This window comes from Anser anser (assembly GCF_964211835.1).
Source record: "Anser anser genome assembly, chromosome: 5".
Classification (NCBI taxonomy): Eukaryota; Metazoa; Chordata; class Aves; order Anseriformes; family Anatidae; genus Anser; species Anser anser.
Genome location: NC_139725.1, coordinates 18099263 through 18121318, shown reverse-complemented (window position 1 = coordinate 18121318; position 22056 = coordinate 18099263). Strand labels below are relative to the sequence as shown.

Below are 22056 nucleotides of genomic sequence, written 5' to 3'. Positions count from 1 at the left end.
TTTTACCCCATAGACTTTCTCCTCTCTGCATGCTTCACTTGGTTTCTAAATCTGGGCAGCTCCAAGCCCTCTTCTCCTGCAAGACCTTGTCTTGTGCAGTAGAGCTGAACCTAAACACTTAATGCATCCTTCAGGGTAAATTTCCTCAAACTCCTTCTGAGGAAAAACCCATTCCCTTCTTGATTGTCTCTGTGACCCTTCTGAAGAGTTAATTAGCTTTAATTTATAAGTTTCTCTAGGCTAGAGAAGAACATCTCTAATGGAAGAAGTTAAATACTCCTTCTTGTGACCTGTAGAAACTTGAGCTGCTGCTCACTTCAAAGTTAGTTGCTTGTTTCCTGCCTGATGTAAACACTTGTCAGTAGCAACTGCATCTGCTTCTCATTTTTTTTCTCACCAAGAAGGAAGTGAATTAGTGCAGCAAAAAAATGTTTATTAATTTTTTTCACTTTTCTCTCCATTTCAAATTATAGTTTTATATTAGAACTTACAATTTTATAATAAATGGTAACTTTTTAAGTATTATGAGAATCTGTAAAATATGTAGGTTTTTCAAACTTCCTCAGTGTGGTAAGTTTGGGAGACAGTTTCAAAATAATGCAGAATTGTTTCTGTTGCTAGCCTAACAGCAAAGCAGTCATTTATCACCTACAACTTTGCTTCCTTGCTGGCCTATCCTTGTTTGCAGGGGACCATCTCACAAAAGATGAGATTGAGTCCAGCAGAACTAAGACCCAAGGAGGCCGGTTTGTGCCTGACCCAATCAGAGCTATGTTAGACAGCTGTGTGCGATTTGGCATTTCAGACACAGACACTGTAGCCTGTTTTATTCCATGGCAAGCATGCTGCAAAATTCATGCCAAAATGTGATGGTGAATTGTGGAAAAAGTCTTAATCTCTGCAAATTATAAAGCAAATGGTTCAGATGTCTTTATTGAACAATCTCTCTCAGGGCAGAGGATGAGAATAAAGTGTTTGAGTACTGTTTTTAAAATTATTTGACTGTTAGGTTTGGTGGGGTAGATAAGGAAGCATAGTGGGATAAGGAGAGGCTGGGATGCACATATAGGACTTCCTGCTAAAATCTGCATCATCCTGCACAGCTGATGGGTAGTCACCCTGTGGCCTGCGGAGGTGGGTTGCCAGTGACAGTTGCTGTGGGGCTTGGCTTCTTTCTTTTGTCTGGGATGCCATATGTTTTGTCTCAGCAGGTCTTTTTATTACTAGTCCTCCTTTTCCTGGGCAAAATGAACTGTAGTGTCAGTTCACAACTAAGATGCAAGAAGGAAAAGGAGGATGGAAAGGGATGTTAGTAGGATTTTGCAGGTCAGATTGGGATTCTATCTGGTCCACCAGTGATTGTGTGAAACCTGGAATTTGCCAGGGAAAGTCAGCATTCGTTGAAGTCTGAAGTAAACTGTAAATCCTTCATACCTTCCCCAGGGTATTCTTTAGGAGTCTGTGGTATTTGTGATCAAAACCAGTTTGCATTTTTTTAAACGAGGTCCTGGAAACATGCTGAATTAAAGAGTTACTGTGTTTTATCAGTTAGTCTTTGAAAGTTCATTCATTTTCTGTTGTCACAGTCATCATTTTTTCACTCCTCAAAGTTAGAATCTCAGTCAGTTTGGTTGCTCTTGGAACTTTCCGTCGGTGTTAAATTTTATTAGCTACTGGGGTAGCGTCTACCTTTCAACAGTCGTTCTTGTACAGTAGATAGATTTTATTTAACCACAAGTATTACTACAAAATCAACAGCTCCATAATTCTCAGTGTACTTTCTCTTATCCTTTTCCCTAGGTTTTGGAAACGTGCTGGATTTGTGCCAGTTTATCTAAGGCAAACACCAGTAAGTAGCATACTGTTTCTGAATGAAATCCAGCCCTATTGAAATCACTGGGCATCTTTCCATTAGCTTCTGTGCGATGTGATTTGGGCAAAAAAGTTTCCTGAGACTACACTTGGGGTTTGTTTTGTATTCATTTTTGTTCGTTGGTCTAATAGTTAACTAAGGGTTTCAAATTTTAGGGTTGTGAATGTAGTCTTCTGAGTAGTTTGCACTTAAAAAATTATAACAAAGGTGCATCTGTTCAGTGTTGTTATTGTGGTTATTGGTAAAATATGCAATTGGCCCTCGAACTGACTGCCATTGCTTTCCCTAGGTGTTTACCAAAAAAAAGCACTAGCTGTTACAGTACTGTTGGAGAGAATAATTTGTCCCTTGTCATCCCACTTTCCTTTTGTTTTTCTGGCTCTTGAGCTATAACTGCGATTTGTGACACTGGTGAATAGTGGTTATCTCAAGAAGCCAAAATCTCTCAGCACTGGGATTTACCAAATTATAGAAGTTCATCAGCTTTATATTTGGTGGTGGTGATCAGTAGCAGTTGGTACATGAGTTGTTGATTTAGAAGATCCTTGCCGCCTTCAGTTTAGCATAGAGTATACACAGTTCATGGAGATGATGGGAAATGTATCTTTGTTATTAGAATGACCTGACTGGTGAGCATTCATGCATCATGCTGAAGATGCTGAATGAAGAGGACTCTGAACAGGAGCCTTGGCTTACAGCCTTCTGGAAAGGTAACTGAGCTAATACTAGAAAAATATTCTGGAATATTTATTCTAGAGGTCCACAGGAGTCATTTGTTTTCTCATCTTGTCCTATAGATTTTAGGAGGCGCTTCCTTTCTCTGCTTTCCTACCAGTTCAGCACGTTCTCTCCTTCGTTGGCATTGAATATTCTACAGAACAAAAATATCAAACAGCAGTCACAACCCTGTGAGTACCCTGGCTCACATATTCATTTAGAATGCAATTTGAAGTCTTTGTGTAGGTTTATCAGAGTTCTCAAGCACATGCATGGTATGATGTCTCTTGTGAGGTGCCATGAATTGTTCTTGGTGTTTTGTTTCCATCATCCAAAAAAATGCTTGTATTTTTGAGTAAAAACTAACAGGACATTTTCTGCCAACTAAAAACAGGTAGTGGTTTGGTGTGGTGGTGATTTTTTTTTCTGTGCCTTTTTTATTTCAGTCAGAGATTTAAGTACTCCAAAATTAGAGGGCTCCTGACTATAGCAGCTAAAGGCATGACAAAACAAAATCCAGTGAATGAATAAAGAAGTCTACTAAATCCACTATGGAGTTAGAAGGGAAGCCTTGAGAATCAAAGGTCAATAGGCAGAGCAGCTAATTTAGGATCTCAGGGAGAATGTTGTCATCAGAAATTTGGAAATTCGAATTAGATGTCTTTCTAAGAGAGAAGCTTTAGTTAACTGTGTGTTCTTTGGGCTTAGTGCAGCACTTGCTAGGGTGAACATGCAGGTACTATAACAAAAAGGCCAGATAAGGCAACTCTAACAGTCCCTCATGGCTTAAAAATCCTCTTTAAAAGCAAATTGATGTTTTCTCAGTAAGCCTAACAGAGGGTAGTCCTCTTGAGAGAACTTGGTAACCTGCATTTTGTGGGCTTTTAGTATCTGTCTTTGTGAAAGATGTTTGGTTGGTGCTACAAAGAGAGTTTTTATCAGCAAAACCAATGTAATACATTGAAAGTCTGAGCAAACTGATTCTCAGCCCTCACTGTTTTTAGTCTCTCTGGCATGTTTGAGTCGATACGCCGGTCTGTTTTGACAGTTGCAATGTTCTTCATATGGTTATATTTCTGTCTGAAAAGACTTGGAATAACCAAGCCAGCCCTAATAGCAGTGTTATACTTAGTGAGTTGAATTCTGAAGTGTGTTGGAAAGTGAACTTAAGGGATAGCAGTTGGCCCTCAGTCAATGATGTGAAAAAGGAGTTTGTTAAATAATGAGATCCTGGAGAGCTGTGAAGAACAGTCTTGACAGTGATGTCTCTCTATCATTCAGCCATCAGCCGTGTTGAATTAGAATCTGTTTTCATCCCATATGACTTGAAGAGATTAGAGATGTATTCTCGCAACATGGTGGACTATCATCTCATCATGGATATGGTACCTACCATTGCCAGGATGTTTTTTCTCAACCAGTTGGGTGATATCTCTCTCTCAGCTGCACAGTCGGTATGTATCACTGTGAGAGCAAGCCATGCTTCATCTCTCTTTGTACTTCTCTACTGTCTCCTAATTTTGGACTAGTTTCCCGTTTCTTGTCATCTTTAAAAAGAAGCCTTTGCTTCAGATGATTTATTCCTCTGTGGTCCTCTTCATCATTTCTCCTGCTTGTGTTCTAACTTTAGTGTTTGCTTTGAATAAAATCTGCAGAGATCATACTGTTGCATGTTCAGTGAAGTACTCCGTGTGTTTATAATATTGTGTGAACTATGGCTTAAAAGCACCTCAAAATCCTTTGGTTCTTGAGCTGTACCTCAGGAGAGAGGTATTCATTTGTACTAAGTAAGGAATGCTGCTAGCTGACTACAGAATAACTTAGGGGTGTTCAGTGCATCTGAGCAAAGCTTGAGCCCATACCAGAGGAGCCTTGTATTAGCTGAGTAGAGCAAGGACTTGGTAAAATGTCAGGGGCATAGAGGATACTATTTATATAAGTGTTTGCTCTAAAAGCCTCTCTAACTGAAATATGTCATTTCTGCAGGCCCTTCTTTTAGGGATTGGTCTACAACATAAATCTCTGGATCAACTGGAAAAGGAGGTAGAACTGCCCAGCAGTCAGTTGATGGGCCTCTTCAACAGAATCATCCGCAAAGTAGTCCAGGTAATTGCATCATGATAAGCTTTGTCTTGGTTGTATCAGACTAAAGTGTAATTCCAGTACTGAGCCTGGTGCTAGTAGAAAGCTGAATTGGAATTACGTATCTTTCACATGTCCACAAAAATTGACTGTAAACTTAGTTTGTAAGAAGGGAAAATCGTAGTGGAAAAAGCAGGTATTTATGGCATTGATTTATATTGTGTTTTCCCAAATACGAGTGCTTATGTTACATTTCTAAATGTTGAAATGTCCCAAACCAAAATGCTGAACGTACAGCCAGCGATGCCAGCTGAACTTGAGACATTTGTTTATGATGGTTCACTGCATTGGTAGCATCTCAGCCTTTGTTTGCTTGTTTTTTTTTAAATCAACCAAACGAAAAAACTTTCTCTGATGTCATTTAGAGGTGGACCTTAGTCCAGTGAAATTACTGGAAAGGTTTGAGTCTATTTTTTCCCCTGGTGTCTGCAGTAAAGTGAGTAGCGTGATGAGTTTTTAAGGAGAAAGACAGACATAAAAGTTGCAAGCTGCTTGCAATTGCTTGTGCAGCCTAGTGCCTCTAGTTCTCAAGGAACAGAATATGTTAGCAAAGTTTCTGTGGTGTGGCATAAGATGTTCATTGGAGAGATGCTATGCTCTGCATAACACTCATCTAATTATCTTGAAGACAGTTATATACAAGAAAATAATATGCAGCTTTTAGCTACAAACGTTCATCAAATCAGTGTATTGATATAGAATGTTGCTAACTGTCAGTTCTCTCCATTTATGCAAGTGACATTGTGTGCTGTTTTTATTTTTATACTTTTAATGAAAGCTATGTGTAATTCTGCCTTCAGGAAGAAGCTTTGAGGTTTGTATTTTAGTATGATGGAATGTATACATCAGAAATAAACTGTCTGAAAATATTTGCAAGGTTACAAGAGTCTCATGCAGACAACCAGCATTTCTTACTTATTTTTAAGCACAATCGTAGAAGAAATACTGAGTCTTACATGTGTTGGCTTATTTCATTTTCAGTTGTTCAACGCTGTCCAGGAAAAGGCTGTGGAGGAACAGATGGTAGCAACAAAGGATATTGTAATGGAACCAACAATTAAATCTTTAAATGATGATTTGGTAATTATGAACTTTCTTCTTAATACATATATAAGCACTCTTCATGGAACTCCCTTGAGTGTAGAAGCCTTGTAATCTAAATTTTCTTGGATTAGAGTTCTGTGTCACCTCTGTCACTGTGTGGTAGTTATAAAACCAGCTTTTGGCATTACATTCTTAGTCATGCTTTGTTAATCTGCCATATGGATTTGCACAGAACCCACAAAGATTTTGGAGTTATGCATTACAACTATACCTATATTGATCACATAAAAATGCAGTTATAGAAAAGATAAAAGCTTTGTAGGATCATCTAGTATTTGTTTTTTCTCTTTAGTGGGGAAACGAGTTTTGCTTGTATTACATGATTACTGTTGCACTCAGAACTGAATGCATCTGTTGTGCTGTCCTTTATGTAGGAAGAAGCCGCAAAGGAATTCCAAGAAAAACACAAGCAAGAAGTGGGGAAGCTAAAAGAAATGGACCTTACACAGTAAGAATTCATCTGTATGAGTCTCAAATCCAATTTTCCTCTGGTATCTATTTGAATGCTGGGTCACCAGTACTAGTGCATCTTGCTGAGTCTTGTGCACAAGGCTGTAGTCACAATATGGTGATGTCACACCATCAATAAGTGAGAAATAGCAGTGTGTATCTTCAATGGTGGCCATGTGGGATAAGCATATGCTGCTACTCTAATGGAAACTTTAGATATTATGTGCCTGATAGCCAGTGATTGTCTTGATCTGCTCTGTTAGCAGTTCATGTATCTATAGGGCAGTCTTGATCCTGGCTGTGTATGGTATGTACATTACACATGTAACTTCTATAGTTCTGTAATTTGGAGTAATGAAAAAAAGCTGCCTGGCTTTGGACTGTTTATAATTTGACAGTTTATTGTGCTTCTAGGAATGGTCATTAGTTTCCTCAAACCAGGATACATGGGTGCTGTTGTCTGCTGTCCAGCTTTTCTGTATTCAACTGTCTTCAACTCAAGTAAAAATTAGTACCTGGCTAATGTTAGTATTCTCTTCTTTAATAAGAAAGAAAGAAACCACACACAAAATCCCCCAAAACCAACACAAAAGAACAAACGAGAGCTTCCTTTACTAAATGCAGTGAGCACAGATGCTTTTAGCTGTTGTAGGCTGGACAGTTTGTAGGATACTGAATTGCCAAACCAGCAACTTCCTTGAAATGTCAGCAGATGTCTCTCTTTCTGGGCCAACAGGAGTTAAGCATGCCACTCTGATCCTCTTCCTTTTCTCTCTCATCTGTTAGATCTGAGAAAAGGAATCTTTGTCCTACCCTCAAATGAGAGGACCAAAAATGGATGTGATTTGAAGTGACTTGTAAGTCAATCACACTAGGAAAACAAGATAACTAGAACTTTTAAAGAATTTTAATTCTAATTACTAGATTTGATAGTATGACATACTTGTTTGTCATTTTGGACCATGCTCCTTCATCCAGAAACAGATTCATGTTCTTCTCTATAAGGAATGAGGGCCAAAAATCTATTTTGAACACTTTTTAATACAGGTTACAGAAAGCTAACAGAACAAACAGAGCTGTTTGATATGTCTTTGTCCAGTGTTGTTTCGCCTTGTATGAAGGAAGGCTAATCTAGTCTGAATCTCTAAGAACTTGAGATAGAGAAGAACAACTTAGTTTTGCTACATGACTGCTTTGCCTAGTTAAATTTGTGTTATTTTCAGGGTACTTGAACATAATGACAGGAAGCACAGCACATGAGTTTAGTTGAATAGCAATTGCTGTTTTAGTTTCTCTTTCCAAAAAAAACCTGCAGGTCTTCAGTTTTTCCTGGATGGATGCAGAAAAACTACAATTCAAGCTTACTGCTGGCTAAGAGCAGCTGCTAATTTACCTTTCTGTTATAAGCCATTGGTTTTTGCAGCCTCTTCCTTTACTGCCACAATCATCCTTCTCCTTTGTGGGGGAGGAAAGAAAGAAAACAAGAAAGCAATCAACCTTTTAAAAACAAAATCTTTATAGTGAATATAGTTCTGATTGTGTTTGTCGGTCTTATAGCTGTAACGTTTGAAAGCTTATGTTTTAAGAAATCTAGTGGGCAGAGAAGTATACACCACTGCTATGGAAACTAACACCTTTGTGGCTTATTTTTTGCATTCATAAAAGATATACTCTGTTAAGCATTCTGCTTTTCTGATGAGAGGCTTTCATAGAACAGTTATGTGATGTTTACAGTAGCGGCTCCTGAGAGAGCTTCATCTGCTATTGACCAGCTTTGGATGAAGACAATTGTTGGTTGCTATCGACCTAGTTCAGATTGAGTCTGCTGACAAAGTCGTGACGAGCTGTTGTATCTCTTTGCCAGTCTAGTTTTGTATGTATTTCCAACTACTGGTTTTGTTGGGTGCTAATGCAGTAGCTTTGTTTGAAGTGTACTGTGTATCTGACAATATAATCACTTTTTTTTCCTGCTTTGAGCTGGCAATTTTACTTGAATTTTCCTTTACCTTTTTCACTTAGATATATTATCCGGGGGGACGATGAAGAATGGAACGAGGTACTGAGTAAAGCAGGACAGAACGCTTCTATCATCAGTGTGAAAAGGTTAGGGAAGTTGAAATACTCTACAGTGGTCTCTCTTGTCCTGCTAGCTTTACTGCATTTTTCCCCAAAAGGGTGAAGCTGAAGATAAAATGAATGTAATGTCCGTGATAGATTCACAGTTTTCCTGGAGAAATCAGGGTGTGAGCATTCCTCTCATAGAGAGCGCTTCTGTGGCTTGTGTGTTGTTGCTCTAGATTACAGTCCTGTCCGCATATAACTCAATTGCTTATAGCAACTCTTTCTATTGACACGGTTAAGTCTTGATCTTGGCCACACAAATTGGTGCTATTTCTCCCTCGGGTCACTTTTAAAGAACAAACTCATTCCACATTACTGTCCTGTTGCCTTGGGGGCTAGCACTGGGTGGAAGCCTATGATATTCCCATTGGAGAAAATGGGAATTCAATTAAGGAGAATTCTTTCAAATTTGAGTTTAAGTCTGCAAAATGTTGAGTGTGCCTTTCCGCACTTCCTTCCTTTTCGTCCGTCTCATTTCTTTTACCTTGCCCAGCATGGAGTGTTTCCTCACCTCTTCCTTGGAAATTTATAGTTGGGACTTGGCCTGCTTGCTTTTTGCCCCTTCCCTTGGTGTCTGAAAGCTGAAGTAATTATGTGATGTTTTTTGCATCTCTTTTCCGGCTTTTGTGTATTCATGTTCTTTTCATGAATGCTGGAAGCTGAGAGTTTCTAGAAGCCTTACAGAAATGAGAGAGTCTCATCAGTGTTTATAAAGATTGAAGCTTTGTCATGTTTGCTGTAGTCAGAATCTAATGCAGGAAAAAGATTGTGTGCTTAAAGTTACAACTGTCAGTGATATTTTTTCTAGTTACTCTAACTTCCAGATGCCTTATATGAATTGCCTTTAGGAAACGTTACTTACAGTCTTGAAAAGCAACAACAAAGTGTAGCTAAAAATCAAGATCTCTTACGGAATTCAAATCGGGCTAAAAAATCTCAAAACGGGGAAATCTAGGTCATACTCTTATTCATGCTTTCTGTAGCATTCTAAATGACCCAAGAAATTGGAAATATTTTCTCTCAATCACTTTCTCTGGGAGGCCTTGAAGCAAACATTTCTACATAGACCCTTTCTGCTTTTTACAACAAGAATTTTGCAGCTGGATGGGCTTCCCAGTGTATTTTAAACAGATATTTTGTTCCTGTTTCCCAGTGAGAAGAAAAGAAAACTAGAAGCAGCAAGAGGACCCAAGCAGCAGAAGAAATTTAAGAAGACTAAAGATATAAAGCAGAAGTGGAAGAAATGACTTAAAGACAATCAGTGAACTTGAATTGACAAGTGACTGGTCTGTACTCAAGAAGTACTATTCTCCTTTCAAATCAAAGGACTCTTTTTTTTGGGGGGTGGGGAATGGGATAGGGGGGTGAGAGCTAGGGAAAAGGAAAAGCCTTAGAGGCACTTTAAAAATGTTTGTATTAAGGGAAGTGCAGTGATACTGCCAGGAGACAGTCTGTGGAGATTTTTTATGAAGTGTGATTGCAGAGCTTGAGTGAGGCACTCTGCAACACACTGGGATCTTATGAGGGTGCCTTAGCAACTACAGAGTTTTCATTCAGACAGGAGAGATCAGTCTGTAAACTTCCTTGCTTCGTAGCGGTTGTTGGTGTCTTTATTAAAAAAAGAGTGGGCAAATGATAGAAATGCATTAGCCTTTGGTATGTGACTACATTTTAGCATTGCAGTACATCTTGATATATTCAGCAACTGATTCGGTAGTACTACCATTCCTTTGTAGCTCGAGCAGATTTTCAGTGTGGGCAACAGCTCACTTTTTTTCATTTGGAGCTGATTATCCAGTGAGCTCTAACCCTGTTGTCAATGATATAGTCCTTGCTCACAAGAATTCAGGGTATACAGCGAACACTTCTATTTTGGAAGGCAGTGTATAGTTCCTACTTACTGTGCTGCTCAAGCAGCTGTAATAAAAGGCTCTTTTGCATTCACACTTGCTTACAAGGTCTCAGCATTTCCATAGCTCAATAATTTACATTTCCTGGTTCTCAAGCAGGATAGGATGATTAACAGGTGCTGGAAGAGTGGCTCTGGCTGTTGTGTCTCCCTTGCTATCTGCTCACCTAGACCTACTGCTTGACTTTATTGGAAAGCTTTGTGTAAAGGTTGCCAGGAAATCAGCACTATCATACTACACCTGGTCCTAATGATCTGCTTTTCCAGCTCAGGGGCCAGTCAAGCAGGTAAGTTTCAACTCTGCTCTTTGATGGTTCCTGCTTGGCAGTAAAAATGTATGAGTCTGGAGTTAGGACTTTCTGGGACTGCGGTGCTCTATTTCTGGTGGCTCTCAGACTCCAGAGGCGTCAAAACCATGGCAAACTCTGACACAGAACCATTCCTGCCCCAACCCATGCTGCCCTGGTGCATTAGCTTGATGTTCCAGCATAAAGATTTGGAAAGGAAAGACTTACCTGCAAGTGATACATAGCTGCTTTCTATTTGTTTTTAGATCTCAGAGCTCCTATTTCCAGTAAATCTTTGAAGAACCAATTTCTTCTCAGTTAAAACACAGTATTTGTTCTCTAGGAAGCTGTTTTATGAAGCATCTAAGTTAAACATGAGCCTCATACAGCACAGCCTTTATATATACCTTCGGTAAACAGCCCACTTTGTGAGTCAGCAGCAGCAATACAGCCCCCATGCTGGGGGCAGTTGAGCCCTGAGATCTACAGCTGCAGCTCGTAAAGGCTTAATGAGGAGCCCCGTTATCTCCCAGCTGTGCTGAAAGAGTGGCACTGGCACCCTGCAGCAACGATGTGGTGGCTAGCTGCACTGAACAGGCTCTAAAGAAGTTGTGAAAAGAGCAGACAGGGGAGACGCAAAGTATGAGGTTCTTCACAGCTGCCTGGGAAGTTGTCAAGAAGAAAAGGTGAGTGTGAATTCTCTCTTTTTGCTGTTATTGTTAACAGTGGGGCAACTGGTAAGGGGTGAAGAGCCTCCTTGCTTTAGGGAGTCTGCTGGATGTTGTTGTCTAGTTGCTGTCTGCCTGACTTGGTCCTGGGAGAGACAAACAAGCAAGCTGTTAGGCTGGGCTGGGGCAGGAGGGGCTGCAGCTAGTGCTGGAGTCCTTTTGGGGGACACTCCCCAGCCAGCTGAGAGTTCTATCAAGCACTGGTAGCCCAGAGGGGTGCTGGCTGGAAGGCTGTTTTCTAGCGGGGGTCTGCTGCTTCAGTCAGGCTGGGGAAGCCCCATGTAAGAAAAACATGTTTCCTATGGTTACCTGTAGGACCGTGGTTTTCCAGTGGCTTGTTTAGCTCAATAAAGAAACCTCCGGAGTTGCTCACATTTGTCTGAGGTATTATTGTAATAAAAGATTATTTTTTTTTCAAGGATTGTCCCAAGTTGGTCACATCCTTTAGCTCTTTCAGGGAGAATTTATAAAGATGTGCTTGACATGGTGGTCAAGTAAGGAACTGGTATCAAATGTTTACTGTGTGGTGTCTGGATAACGTTGGCTTGCCTACTTTATTATGCTCAACACTGAGGGATTCAGCTGTGGTCTAACAGGCTGCAAGTCAAAGCTTTCAACGCTTGTAGAGTCTCTTCATAGTGTGTTGAAACTTAGCACTGATACAGCACCAGCAGTTATTTCAGGTTCTGTGTGGGTTGTTGGGTTTGTTTGCCCACGTGGTAGTGTTTTACTTGCTCTGGGTATTGCTATCTAGTAGTTGACAGTATCTGAAGGCTTTTTTTTAATTGCACTTCTTGTGATAAGAAGATGTTAATTCCTTAAGATGCAAATTACAATGCATGTCTAAGAGTGCTGCTAAACTCTAGTTCTAATAATGGGCTCGAAAGTAAGGTTTAAGAGAACTTGTATTATAGAATAGCCATGTGTTGTTAAGGCTCAGAAATTGGTTTGTGTTTCTGATGGCTAAACAGGGGATCAAATGGCTAGGAAGTTCAAAAACGTTTTGTGTTTTTTTTTTTTTTTTTAAACTGAAAAATATTGGGAAGCTTCTGTTTGTTTAAAAGGCTATGCTAAATAGCTATTAATCAGTGTACGAATTGACTGTCCTCTGCGTCTGCTGTGACCTGTGTGGCCCTGGGGACCCCCTTTACCTGGGGTTGTGATGTGAAGCTGTTACGTGCACCTCAAGCCAGATGAGGTGGCTGACTGTTCCAGGAAATACGGCCTCATGCTAGTAGGCAGCAGTCATGAAAACCTTGACGCCTGTCCTACTGGCACCGTCCTGGGGAAAGTACATTTACTTATACAGGAGCCAAACTGGCAGCGGGGCAACATGAGCAGCATTCAGCATGTTGTTAGAGCTTGGCAGAGTCTGTGGGTGCTCAGATGCTGGGGAGAAAGGTGTGGGATACCTTGAGAAATAAAGGCAGGGTAAGAATGGTGGTATCGTCACATCTGTTTGTGTGCTTTTTCCTTCTTACACGCCAAATTCTGCAAACCATTGCTACTAAGTAGTGTGAAGTAAAATAGGAAGCTGGCATCTTCCCCACTCAGTTTGGAAGCATTTGTGTTATGTAGGAGGTGATCAATGAACATAATTATGTAGTCTGGCAAAACTTGTTGTAAATTATCTGTAAATCAATATGGAAGGTAGCGGGCAAAACTAAACTGGATTCTTCAAGCAAATCAGGATTTTACTATTTAGCTGACATCTTCATCGAGCTGCCTCTGCTGCTTTCTGTCTATAAGACTAGCAATTTCTGCTTTGTTATCTGTGAACTCAGTGTCCTTTAGTTGTAATAGAAGTCTTGAAGGATTTGAGCTTCATGTTTATACTTGCACTTCTTAGGCATTATTAATGACTGTGCCCCTCCATTCCAGAGTGGGAGTTTATTTAAACAGAATTTTGGTACTTCTACAGAAAATGTATGTATTCAGAGTTGAACCATTCTTTGTCAAGTTTTCCGTGTACATTTTACGATTCCTGGCAGCTTTTTGGATTCCTCTGTCTGTCGATTGCTCTTTGAAGAGCAAAATGGAAAAAAGCCCTCAAATACTAAAATAAGTGAGGGAGGTGGATATATATATGTATATATGTGTGTGTGTGTGTAGTTATTTATTTATTTATTTTCAATATGTCTGTGCTTTAGATCAGTCAGGCTGGGTTAAAATTCCAGCTAGAGTAAGGGCTAGTTGAATGCAGTCCAACCACAAGGCAGGAACACGTGTCTGTCTATAGCCAGCAGTGCACTAAGAGTGTCGCAATGCCAGAGCTGAGAAGAGAGTGGGTTCTGCATCTTTGGATTTTAGGATTTTTGGATTTTTGTTGTTACTTGATGTGAGTTTCCCTATGGTGAGCTGGTTCCTGTTAAGGGGATCCTGTGTACACAATACATAGGGGGCTGTGTATACTTGAAGTCTGGTGTACTGCTGATCGCAGTGCGTGCGTTCATCCAAAGCCAGCTCGGCTTCCTTCTCTCCTCGCTTCCTATTCAGCGGGACAGCTCTTTGACCAACCCAGTAACCAGATGCAGTAGTGTTCCAGGCCTGTTTCAAACCCACCAAGTCAGCTTACAGCCTTTTTCAGTGCTCCCGGGTTGCTGATCTAGTGCCTGTCACGTTGCTGCGCGTTCACTCTCCTCTCCTGTGCCCAGTGAGCTTGTTTGCCTGCAGTGACCGGGTGCTGTGGCTAATTGGAGGCAAATCGGAAAGCTGTGGCTAGCTGAGCAGCTCCCTGCAGGTGGTGGGTAGATGTGACCTAGTTGTCAGTGGAATCATCCTGCTTGCTCGGAGACCTGTGAGCTGTTTTGACAGCTGGAGGGAGCTGACCTCCGAGAGGTACCTGGGAGGAAGAGAACCAGTGGTGCTGAGGATCTCCACTGCTTGTAGCAGGCCCTGCATGCAGGGGGAGGTTTGCCTCCCCCAGCTGTGGTGAGGTGCGGGGGGGCTGTCCAGAGAGGTTGAAAAAACAGCTTTTAGTTTGTGTGCTGGGTACGCAAAGGCTGAGGAGGGGGAGAGGCGGTGAGAGGCACCGGTAACTTTCTCATGGCTGAGCTGAAAGTGGAGTGCTGTGTGAAGTCCTGGCTAGTGAGCTGCCCATCCAGTGGGCATTTGGGAAGCAGTGAGCTTTGACTACTCTGCACTCCTGCTGAACAGTTTTGAAGTGGCTTGCTTGTTTTCAAGTTACGGCCAGTAGGAAAACAGACAGCTCTGGGACTGGGCCAATCTGTGTTGCTGTGGTTAAGGCCTTTTTCCCTGCCGTGCTGCAATTTTCATCACACAACAGCAGCTTTTTTTCTGCCCCCCTCTTTTGCTTGGGCAAATAGTGCTGTGAGGGCAATTTCTATTTTCTTTGCTGTGCACTAATGGGTGCCTTATACTCAAAACCTCCTGGGGAGCCAAGTCTAGCTTTTGAGTGCTCTTTCTCTGCCAAAAGCAGCGGTGACAGCAGCTTGCTGCCCCGCTTCCTCGAGGGAGTTGCCTTGCTCCTCTTTTTCCTCTTGTGTCTCCCTGGCAGTCTCTGTTATGGCAGGTGCAGGAAGCACTGTCTGGCTGCTTGGGCAGCATTTGGTGAGGGCAAAGGGCCAGTTGGTAGCAGCGCTACTTTAGCTGGTGCTCGCCTGCTGTGCAAAGGCTTATTGTAAAGCAATAAGGTTTTATTTTAGTCTGAAAGTCGTTGAACATGTTCAGGCAGATGTGTAAGCTCTGCTTCGTGAGCTCCATGAAGTTATATGATAATGAGCAGCAGTTTTGTGCTTCCCAAAGCAAACTCTGCTACGTTACTTTCTAGGACTGCAAGGGAAGGGCAGTCCTGCATAAAACAGAGGTGGTGTGCAACTAGTTTCATGACAAATTTCTATTTAATCTACTTTTTAGCGTGAAAGTGCTCCAAAGGGAATCTTAGGTCTTTGTTTGTATTCCATGATTCTTGAGAACAAGTCAGTTTTTGTACTGGTTGGTTTCCAAGCATGCTGGTGTAATGGTACAACGCAAGAGGAAAGCACCCCTCATGTATCAGTCCCAGCAGACTTCTTTCAGGTCATGTAAATCAAATGCTAAGAAGTGCTCATGAAGCTAATTTATTGTAGAGCTGGATTTCAAGTCTCGCTGCACCAGGGAGGTATGCCGCACTGTTCCCATGTATGGTGGGAAAGTGAAGGAAAGAAACAACCATGAATAGGCTCTGAGCAGCCAGGTACAGGTTCTGGCTGTATTAATGGCTTCCTCTGAAATCGTCAGAATTAGCATCCTAAGAAACCAAGTATTTGAGTCCTCCTGTAGAGAAGCACTAAATCCAGAGTTACAGTTCAGGCATTATTCCCAAACTCTGTAGGGGTCTGCAAGATTTATGGGGTAAACTTAAGAGGGGAAAAAAAAATACTTAGTTATTTCTGGGTCAAATTCTTGCCCTGTCAGCAAAAAGAAACGTCTGTTTGTCTGACCTCATAGATAAGTAAATGCCCTTGCTCTTTACAGCCTGATTTGAGTGGGCCACTCTTTCTGATAAGCACGGTAACAAGGAAGAGACAAGGCCATAAATAGGTCTAGCAGTTTTCTGTTCAGTTTTCCCATGTCCTGGCATTACTTAAGTCACTGGCTTTATTAACTAAGGATAGGGGTGATACACATGCAGCTGTGGCTGCCTCCGTACCCTCCTCTTGGGGAGAGCTGTGTGCCTCGGGTGCGCGATGGTCACCGTGAGTTCAGAAGGGCTTCCTATGACGTTGCACACCTGACTGTGTGTGGTTGCCAGCGTGCTCTTAAACACCCTTTGTGAAGCAGCAGGCAGGGTGCTCCAGCCACTGCTGTTTCAGCCCTCTCGGGTCTGTGGTGGACAAAAAAGGAAGTGCTAGAGAGGGCGTCTGCATGAGCAAGGGACTGAGTCTTAGGTGTTTGTTCTGAGGACTGTGTGGATACCTCCATGCTAACTAACAGTCATCTTAGCCTTACCGTGTCTGTGCTGAATAGGGGAAGAATCCTAGAATTGGGGTTTTTCTCTGCTGCTTTTTGGTGAAAGGCAGGTAAACTTGTGTTTTCCATAGCTGACGTGTAGTAAGTTAAGCTTATTACTTCAAAAAATGCTTGAGCCCAGGAAAGGGAAATAAATGCCTCTTTATCCCTTGCTTTAAAGCATAATATGAGGTACATATACCAAAGCAATATAGGATGGTAAAACTGCAAGTACCTTTTCCACAGAAGTTTTTAAATGTGGTTTTCTCATTGTTAGAGAAGCGGAATAAATAACAGCAGCTATGTTTTTTAAAATTACATTGTTAATAAAATCCTGGTACATTTACATAAATGACAACATTAATGTACAATTAACAAAGCATTGTAATATTACAGCAACAAAGGAGGACCTACATTTTTGTACAGATAGCTGGAGCAGCTACTTGAAAATACCTTCCAAGATAATAGAGCCTTTTGTGGTATTTCTCAGGCAGACCAGTGATAATCCTGAAACATCTCTATGGCTTTCTGATAATAAATAGGGTTATTGAAGCTGGTGGTGATCTTCAAAAGTGGATACGTACCTAAAACACACATTGGAGCGTGCTCTGACCAACGTGTCTGTCAGATTACTGATCCTAGAGGAGTCATTCTTTGCATGCAGTTTGCCTGACGCAAAGCAGCGATGTCACATTTTGATGACTTTGTTGGGGGACTCTGTAGTTCATTTTTCTTCCCTTCATCTACTTAAACCACCTCTATGCCTTGCCTTGAAGATTGTGCCCAGCTGAGCCTACTTCTTCCAGTGTGTTTAGTTACAATACCAATGGTTGAATTCCTAAGAAGCAGTAGTTTCCCAAATGAAAACTTTGTTTCCTCTTCTCCTTTACCCATCTGTAACCAATGAAGGCATTTCAGCACATGCTTTTGGGGGGTGCTTACAAAGATTGATGGGAATGGCTGACTGTTTTTAAAGCTATCGGTGAGAGCAAGGTGTGTGGTAAATGTATAAAATAACTAACTAGCTTCCTAAGGTTGGTTTTTTTTTTAAGAAAAGGAAAAAAATAAGTTGCCTCAGCCAAAACTGTATCTTGAACTGTCTGCTTTTAGTTCTCTAAGTCAGCTAGGAGAAGGCCTAGAAAGAGTCCTTATTGAACAGAAACATGTCTGCTGCAAGCAAAGGAACAATGTGAATCTTGAGTGTTCAAGTTGAGGCATCTTGTTTTGGTACTGCAGCCTGGGTGTCAGGCTGCAGCCTACCTCTAGGCAGCAGGTGGCCGTACGCACAGTCTCCCCCGAGGTAGCCTATCTGTAGAAACATCACTGCATGGAAGAGAGACTAGAGGTCAGGGCTTGCGCTCCCAACTAGCTCCAGAGTGAACAAAGTTGCAAGCTGGTATGTTTATCATGGTCTTAGGGAGACTTTTATTGCTATTTATGCAATTGGACAGTTTTTCAGCATAGTGATAGCTCCTACTACACCTGAGTCTTTTAGCAAGCATCTCTTAAGATGTCAGGTCTCACAGATAATGTTCACAATTTGTTTTTTTTTAAGGTAAAAGTGACTTGGACTATCAAACCTTTATAGTGAAAGGGTAGGCAGTATTTTTCTTTCCTCAGACTGGATCCAGATTAAACAACTAGCACAGTGAAACCATATTAAAAAAAATAAAGTTTTCTCCCCACCCTGCCCCAGCTCAGTTCTTCATACTAGGCATAAAGAGTGAGTAATTCCAGAGTTAGTATTAGTTTCTACACAGCCTCATACATCTACAAAATCTCTCTCTCAAGGTGCAAACAGTTTAGGGGAAAATTTATGCTGGAGTCTCTTGCCATGAGCGGAAACTGGTGTTTATTACTGCAGTGAAGTCTGTGTACACCAGCTTCTGTGTTCAGACAGATGACTTGTTGAATGGGCAGTGGTCCATAGGATCAGCACACTCCTTCTATGCAGCCTTTTTACAAGTAAAACATCTATGCGTATGAACTAGGTGGCCATTATGGTGTGCAGACAGACACTTAAGACTACATATTAGGTGTTAGCTCTAGGTAAATTGCCTCACTTCTCTACAGCCCCACGTTGTGCTTTGTGTGAATGGCAGTGTTGATCTCTTCGGTTCGGGTCTTCGCTTGCATCCTCCGTTCTTGTTCACACTGTGACAGTGTTTCTCCGACAGTAGTAGCACAGAGAAGCCAGCTCCCTGCCGTCAGTGGGACGAGGCGCAGTACCCTTGCCGGCGGGGTATCTGTTGCAGGGGACTTCCAGCAAGAACTGATGACTCCAGAAGGCAAACAGGAAAGCCACGGCTTTGCCTGATGGTGCACCCCAGTGCGGTTTGAACCAGTGCTTCTGCCACTGCCTTGTTCTTGCCTCACACCCTCGAGGTGACGTACACCGAGTGCAGGCGGCCAGCCAGGGCTGTCTGCAAGTCCCGCAGAGGGTCCAAGCCTTGCACTTTGCTGTTCCTGCTGTAGATCAGCTGTTTGAATGAGTCCTGTTCTAGAAGAGCGCTCATGTGTTTGAGGAAGAAGCCTTCACAAAAAGAGGCTAGCTCAGGTGCGTTGTGAATCTGCAGAAGAGAGTAAGATCAGTTAGCTTTTTCTGTATGGCACCGACCTAAAGGACATGCCTGGGCCTCAGACAGAAAAAGGACAGTAATAACTGTGGAAAAGCACGAGGGTAGCACTAGTGATGGCTGGTAATTTCTTTTGATGTTTTTTGCAGGCACAGGTGTGAGCAGAGAGGCATTCAAGCTTTTTTTAATTTCTTCCCCTGATGGCCTGCTGTTGGCAGAGCCGCTCGCCTGCAGTCCAGTCTCTTCCTCTTCAAGGAAGAGAGCAGCTGGCTGATGAAGTGGCCAAGATACCTGTTTTGCTGTGCAGGCAGGGAGCTCGTGCTGCAACATAAAATTATGTGCTGCCAGATGGCGCACACAACTCATGGCAACAGGAATATGGCTCCTAGGATGCGAGTCTGACTGCTACAAAAAGGAGCTGAGTGCAGGAGAGCGGGGGTAAACGTGCTGGGGGGGATTTGGCAGTGATCCGGTTCCCTTTGCTTCAGAACCACTGGGGGAAGCTCAGTAATAGGAGAAAGATGAAACTTAGGTTCAGTATTTAGGAGTGCTGTGCGCGCACCCAGGTTCTGGGAGCTTTGTGCAAATAGTAATTTAATGAAAAGTACTGAGGACCAGGTGAGAATGCTCCTTTCCACCTATTGCATACGGTTATGTTTTAGGTCCTCAAATGGACCAGCCTGAGTTCCCCAGAAAACATGGCCCAGCGTGAGAGTCAGGAATCAAAAAAGATCAGTGCACCACTATGTGCAAAGTAAGTATGCACATTGCTATGAGGTCATCTTTCTGCTCACCTTTTAAGGGATGTGACCCTGCGTCTATCAAACTTCCAGGAATGGCAGACTATTTCCTTTAAGATTTTATTAATAATTTGGGTTAGGTTATTTGAAGTAGAGGTGAATATCTGTGTCAGAACACAGCTGCTGTTAGTTCTGGAGCTGTAAAATTTATGCTTCAGCATTAGGAGTGCTGGGAAAGGGTTTGCTACTTAATTGCTGTACTGTGATCAAGCGCTCCTACTGCTCTGAGGATTTCAATCTCTTGGGATTTGCTGGATGATGATGATGCTGTGTCAGCCAGCTAAGACCTCTCTACCTGCTCTGTAGGGTTCTCTCATCAATTTCATGCATGACTGCTTTAGACAGGAGAACATACTGGTGCTGTGTAGGACTTCAGAGGCTGGAACCTAGTAGATCATCTCACTCCTTGCTGTGGTTAGGGCAGAGTTACCAGCATAGCAGGGACGCGCTCTACACCCATTGTGTTTGGGTACCAAAACGAGACTGCAGAAGCATGCATGCTGCTTCATTGTGATTCTTAAATGAGACAGTTTGGCACATACCTTTGCATATTTATAGATGTTAACAGAGTTCTCCATGCTGATCGTCTGGGCACAGAGGATTTCACAGTGTCTCTGGAGGCCATCCAGTTGAAACAGGCTGGCAGCCGACAGCAGCTATTAGGACGAGAGAGAAGCTATTTGAGATCATGAGCCTTGAAAGGTTTAGGGAAGGCAGACAGAACTGATGATTTCCTCTCTGAGTGGTCTGTGACTCCCTGGTTCAACAGCTAAGTCCTTGTGAAGGAGCAGAAAGGCCACTAGATGCCCAGCTAAAGCAATGGGCAGAACTCCACTCTGAGCAAAGGCGTGCTTCTCCTGCAGGAGTGCATCTGTGCTACTTTTTGTCCCTATGACATGTGAGACCTAGACTGCTAAAAGTGTGCTTTCCTCAAAAGAAAACAAAAACAAACAAACAAACAAAAGTTATGGGTAGTCTTTAGTGGCAAGCTTTAATCCCACCAGACTGCTTCTGACTGAACAGCAGTACTGCAAGGGGATTTATCTGTAATGTGAACGTGCTCCTAGCCTAGTCTTTGCTGTACCATTGTCAGCTGTGCCGAAGTGCAGCTTGAAATCAGTAGTCTGTCCGTGATCTCTAGCCTCTTGGTGTTTGGTCTGCTGTGGGCACCAGGGCTGTCAGATCAGCTGCACTTTGTCTGTGCCCCCCCCCCCCAAATACCGCACCACCTTATGGCTCCCTTCTCCCAGAACAGAGAGGACATACAACGGAAGCTTCCACCCAGCTCTGAGTACCAAAAGCACTGTAAGTGATGTATGTTTTTTTTTTTTTTTTTTTGCCCAGCATATCATGGACATAATATAATCAGTAGTTTTTAGTTCCAAGCAACTGTGTTTTGGAACTCTGAACTCTTTTTAAAGTTTTAAGTATACTCCTGAATTGAAAGTGTGTTGTTAGCTCCCAGATTTTTCTTTTCAAACCATTTACGCCCCAGTGCACTTAGCAAGACTGAGAAGAAAACACTCACCTCTAAGATATCAGTGGTGGGAATTTCCATAGATTCTGTTCCTCCATAGTATAAATACTGCATCAGCATCTGAAATGGGAAGAAGGCCAGGCATGAGGCAGTTATCGCTGAAGTCACAAGGGGCTGTGAATGACTGTACTCCCCTTCCTGCGCAGACAGGAATCGCATGGTTTGCTGGCTCTTGCCTCCACTTTGGGCTTTTTTCTAGTGTTGCAAATCTCTGCTGCTTTCTAATACCCTTTTCTTCCTTGGTCTTTGAAAAGGGCTCTGGTGAGCATTTTAGGCTGAGAGGGTGACAGTGTGTCTCTGAGCAACATGAACGTCCTTGCAAAAACGTTCTTTGGATCCTGGCTTGTAAAGCCTTGCAGGCTGGTCACACGCAGAGCTGCCAGCTAGCTGGAGCACTCAGACTGCCATGCCATGAGCATGTGTGTCAGGGACCTCCCAGCCACTTGCCTCCCCTGCTGTGCTTGTAATCAGCTTCCAGGCCTCCCCCTCTCCCCATCAGGGCCAGAGGAAAAAGACTAATTGTTTGCAGGGAGAGCGAGAGTCAGTTTTGGCTCTTTGATCTACATGTGCGCACCCCCAGCTAAACCAGTACTGTCTTATCTGGGGAACAGCTTGATTTGGTAGTGGAAAGTGGAGCCACTCCAGTGTCCTGGGTATAGTGGAGAACAGGTATGGGGACTGCATGCTGTGCGCTTGTACCAGCAGTGGTAACAAAATTAAGCTTGTACTTCTAAAACTTTCTTACTTGAGTAACGGAAGTACAGGGAAGGAAAGCTGCTTTCCAGCAGAGCCCCGAGCCGAACCTAGGTCTCCAGTGGCTCAGTTCACTGCCTCCTTCTCTGTGTGCTGTAACTGAGGTTGC

The 22056-nt window shown here is 42.5% G+C and overlaps 2 protein-coding genes across 3 annotated transcripts in view; one reads left to right on the top strand and one right to left on the bottom strand.

Annotated features, from left to right (window-relative positions):
- The window catches only part of NAT10 (N-acetyltransferase 10), a 103225-nt gene that overhangs the window by 12490 nt on the left and 68679 nt on the right, over window positions 1-22056 (top strand). The window contains exons 20-28 of one of the 2 annotated variants that reach the window (XR_014585123.1): window positions 1801-1849; window positions 2490-2583; window positions 2671-2781; window positions 3872-4044; window positions 4577-4696; window positions 5714-5812; window positions 6211-6284; window positions 8306-8389; window positions 9561-9693. Coding sequence is in view for 1 of the 2 variants with exons in the window: in XM_083838435.1 (XP_083694561.1) it covers window positions 1801-1849; window positions 2490-2583; window positions 2671-2781; window positions 3872-4044; window positions 4577-4696; window positions 5714-5812; window positions 6211-6284; window positions 8306-8389; window positions 9561-9654 (898 nt within the window). In the remaining variant the exon portion in view is untranslated. Of the gene's footprint in view, window positions 1-1800; window positions 1850-2489; window positions 2584-2670; window positions 2782-3871; window positions 4045-4576; window positions 4697-5713; window positions 5813-6210; window positions 6285-8305; window positions 8390-9560; window positions 10354-22056 lie in introns of those variants that run through there. The other variant, XM_083838435.1, reaches the window with a different exon arrangement.
- Window positions 16583-22056, bottom strand: part of ABTB2 (ankyrin repeat and BTB domain containing 2) — a 141495-nt gene continuing 136021 nt past the window's right edge. The window contains exons 15-17 of the mRNA XM_083838436.1: window positions 21186-21254; window positions 20200-20313; window positions 16583-18851 (exon numbers count right to left, since the gene is read on the bottom strand). Of these exons, the coding sequence (XP_083694562.1) occupies window positions 18654-18851; window positions 20200-20313; window positions 21186-21254 (381 nt within the window). The 3' untranslated portion in view covers window positions 16583-18653. The remainder of the gene's footprint in view (window positions 18852-20199; window positions 20314-21185; window positions 21255-22056) is intronic.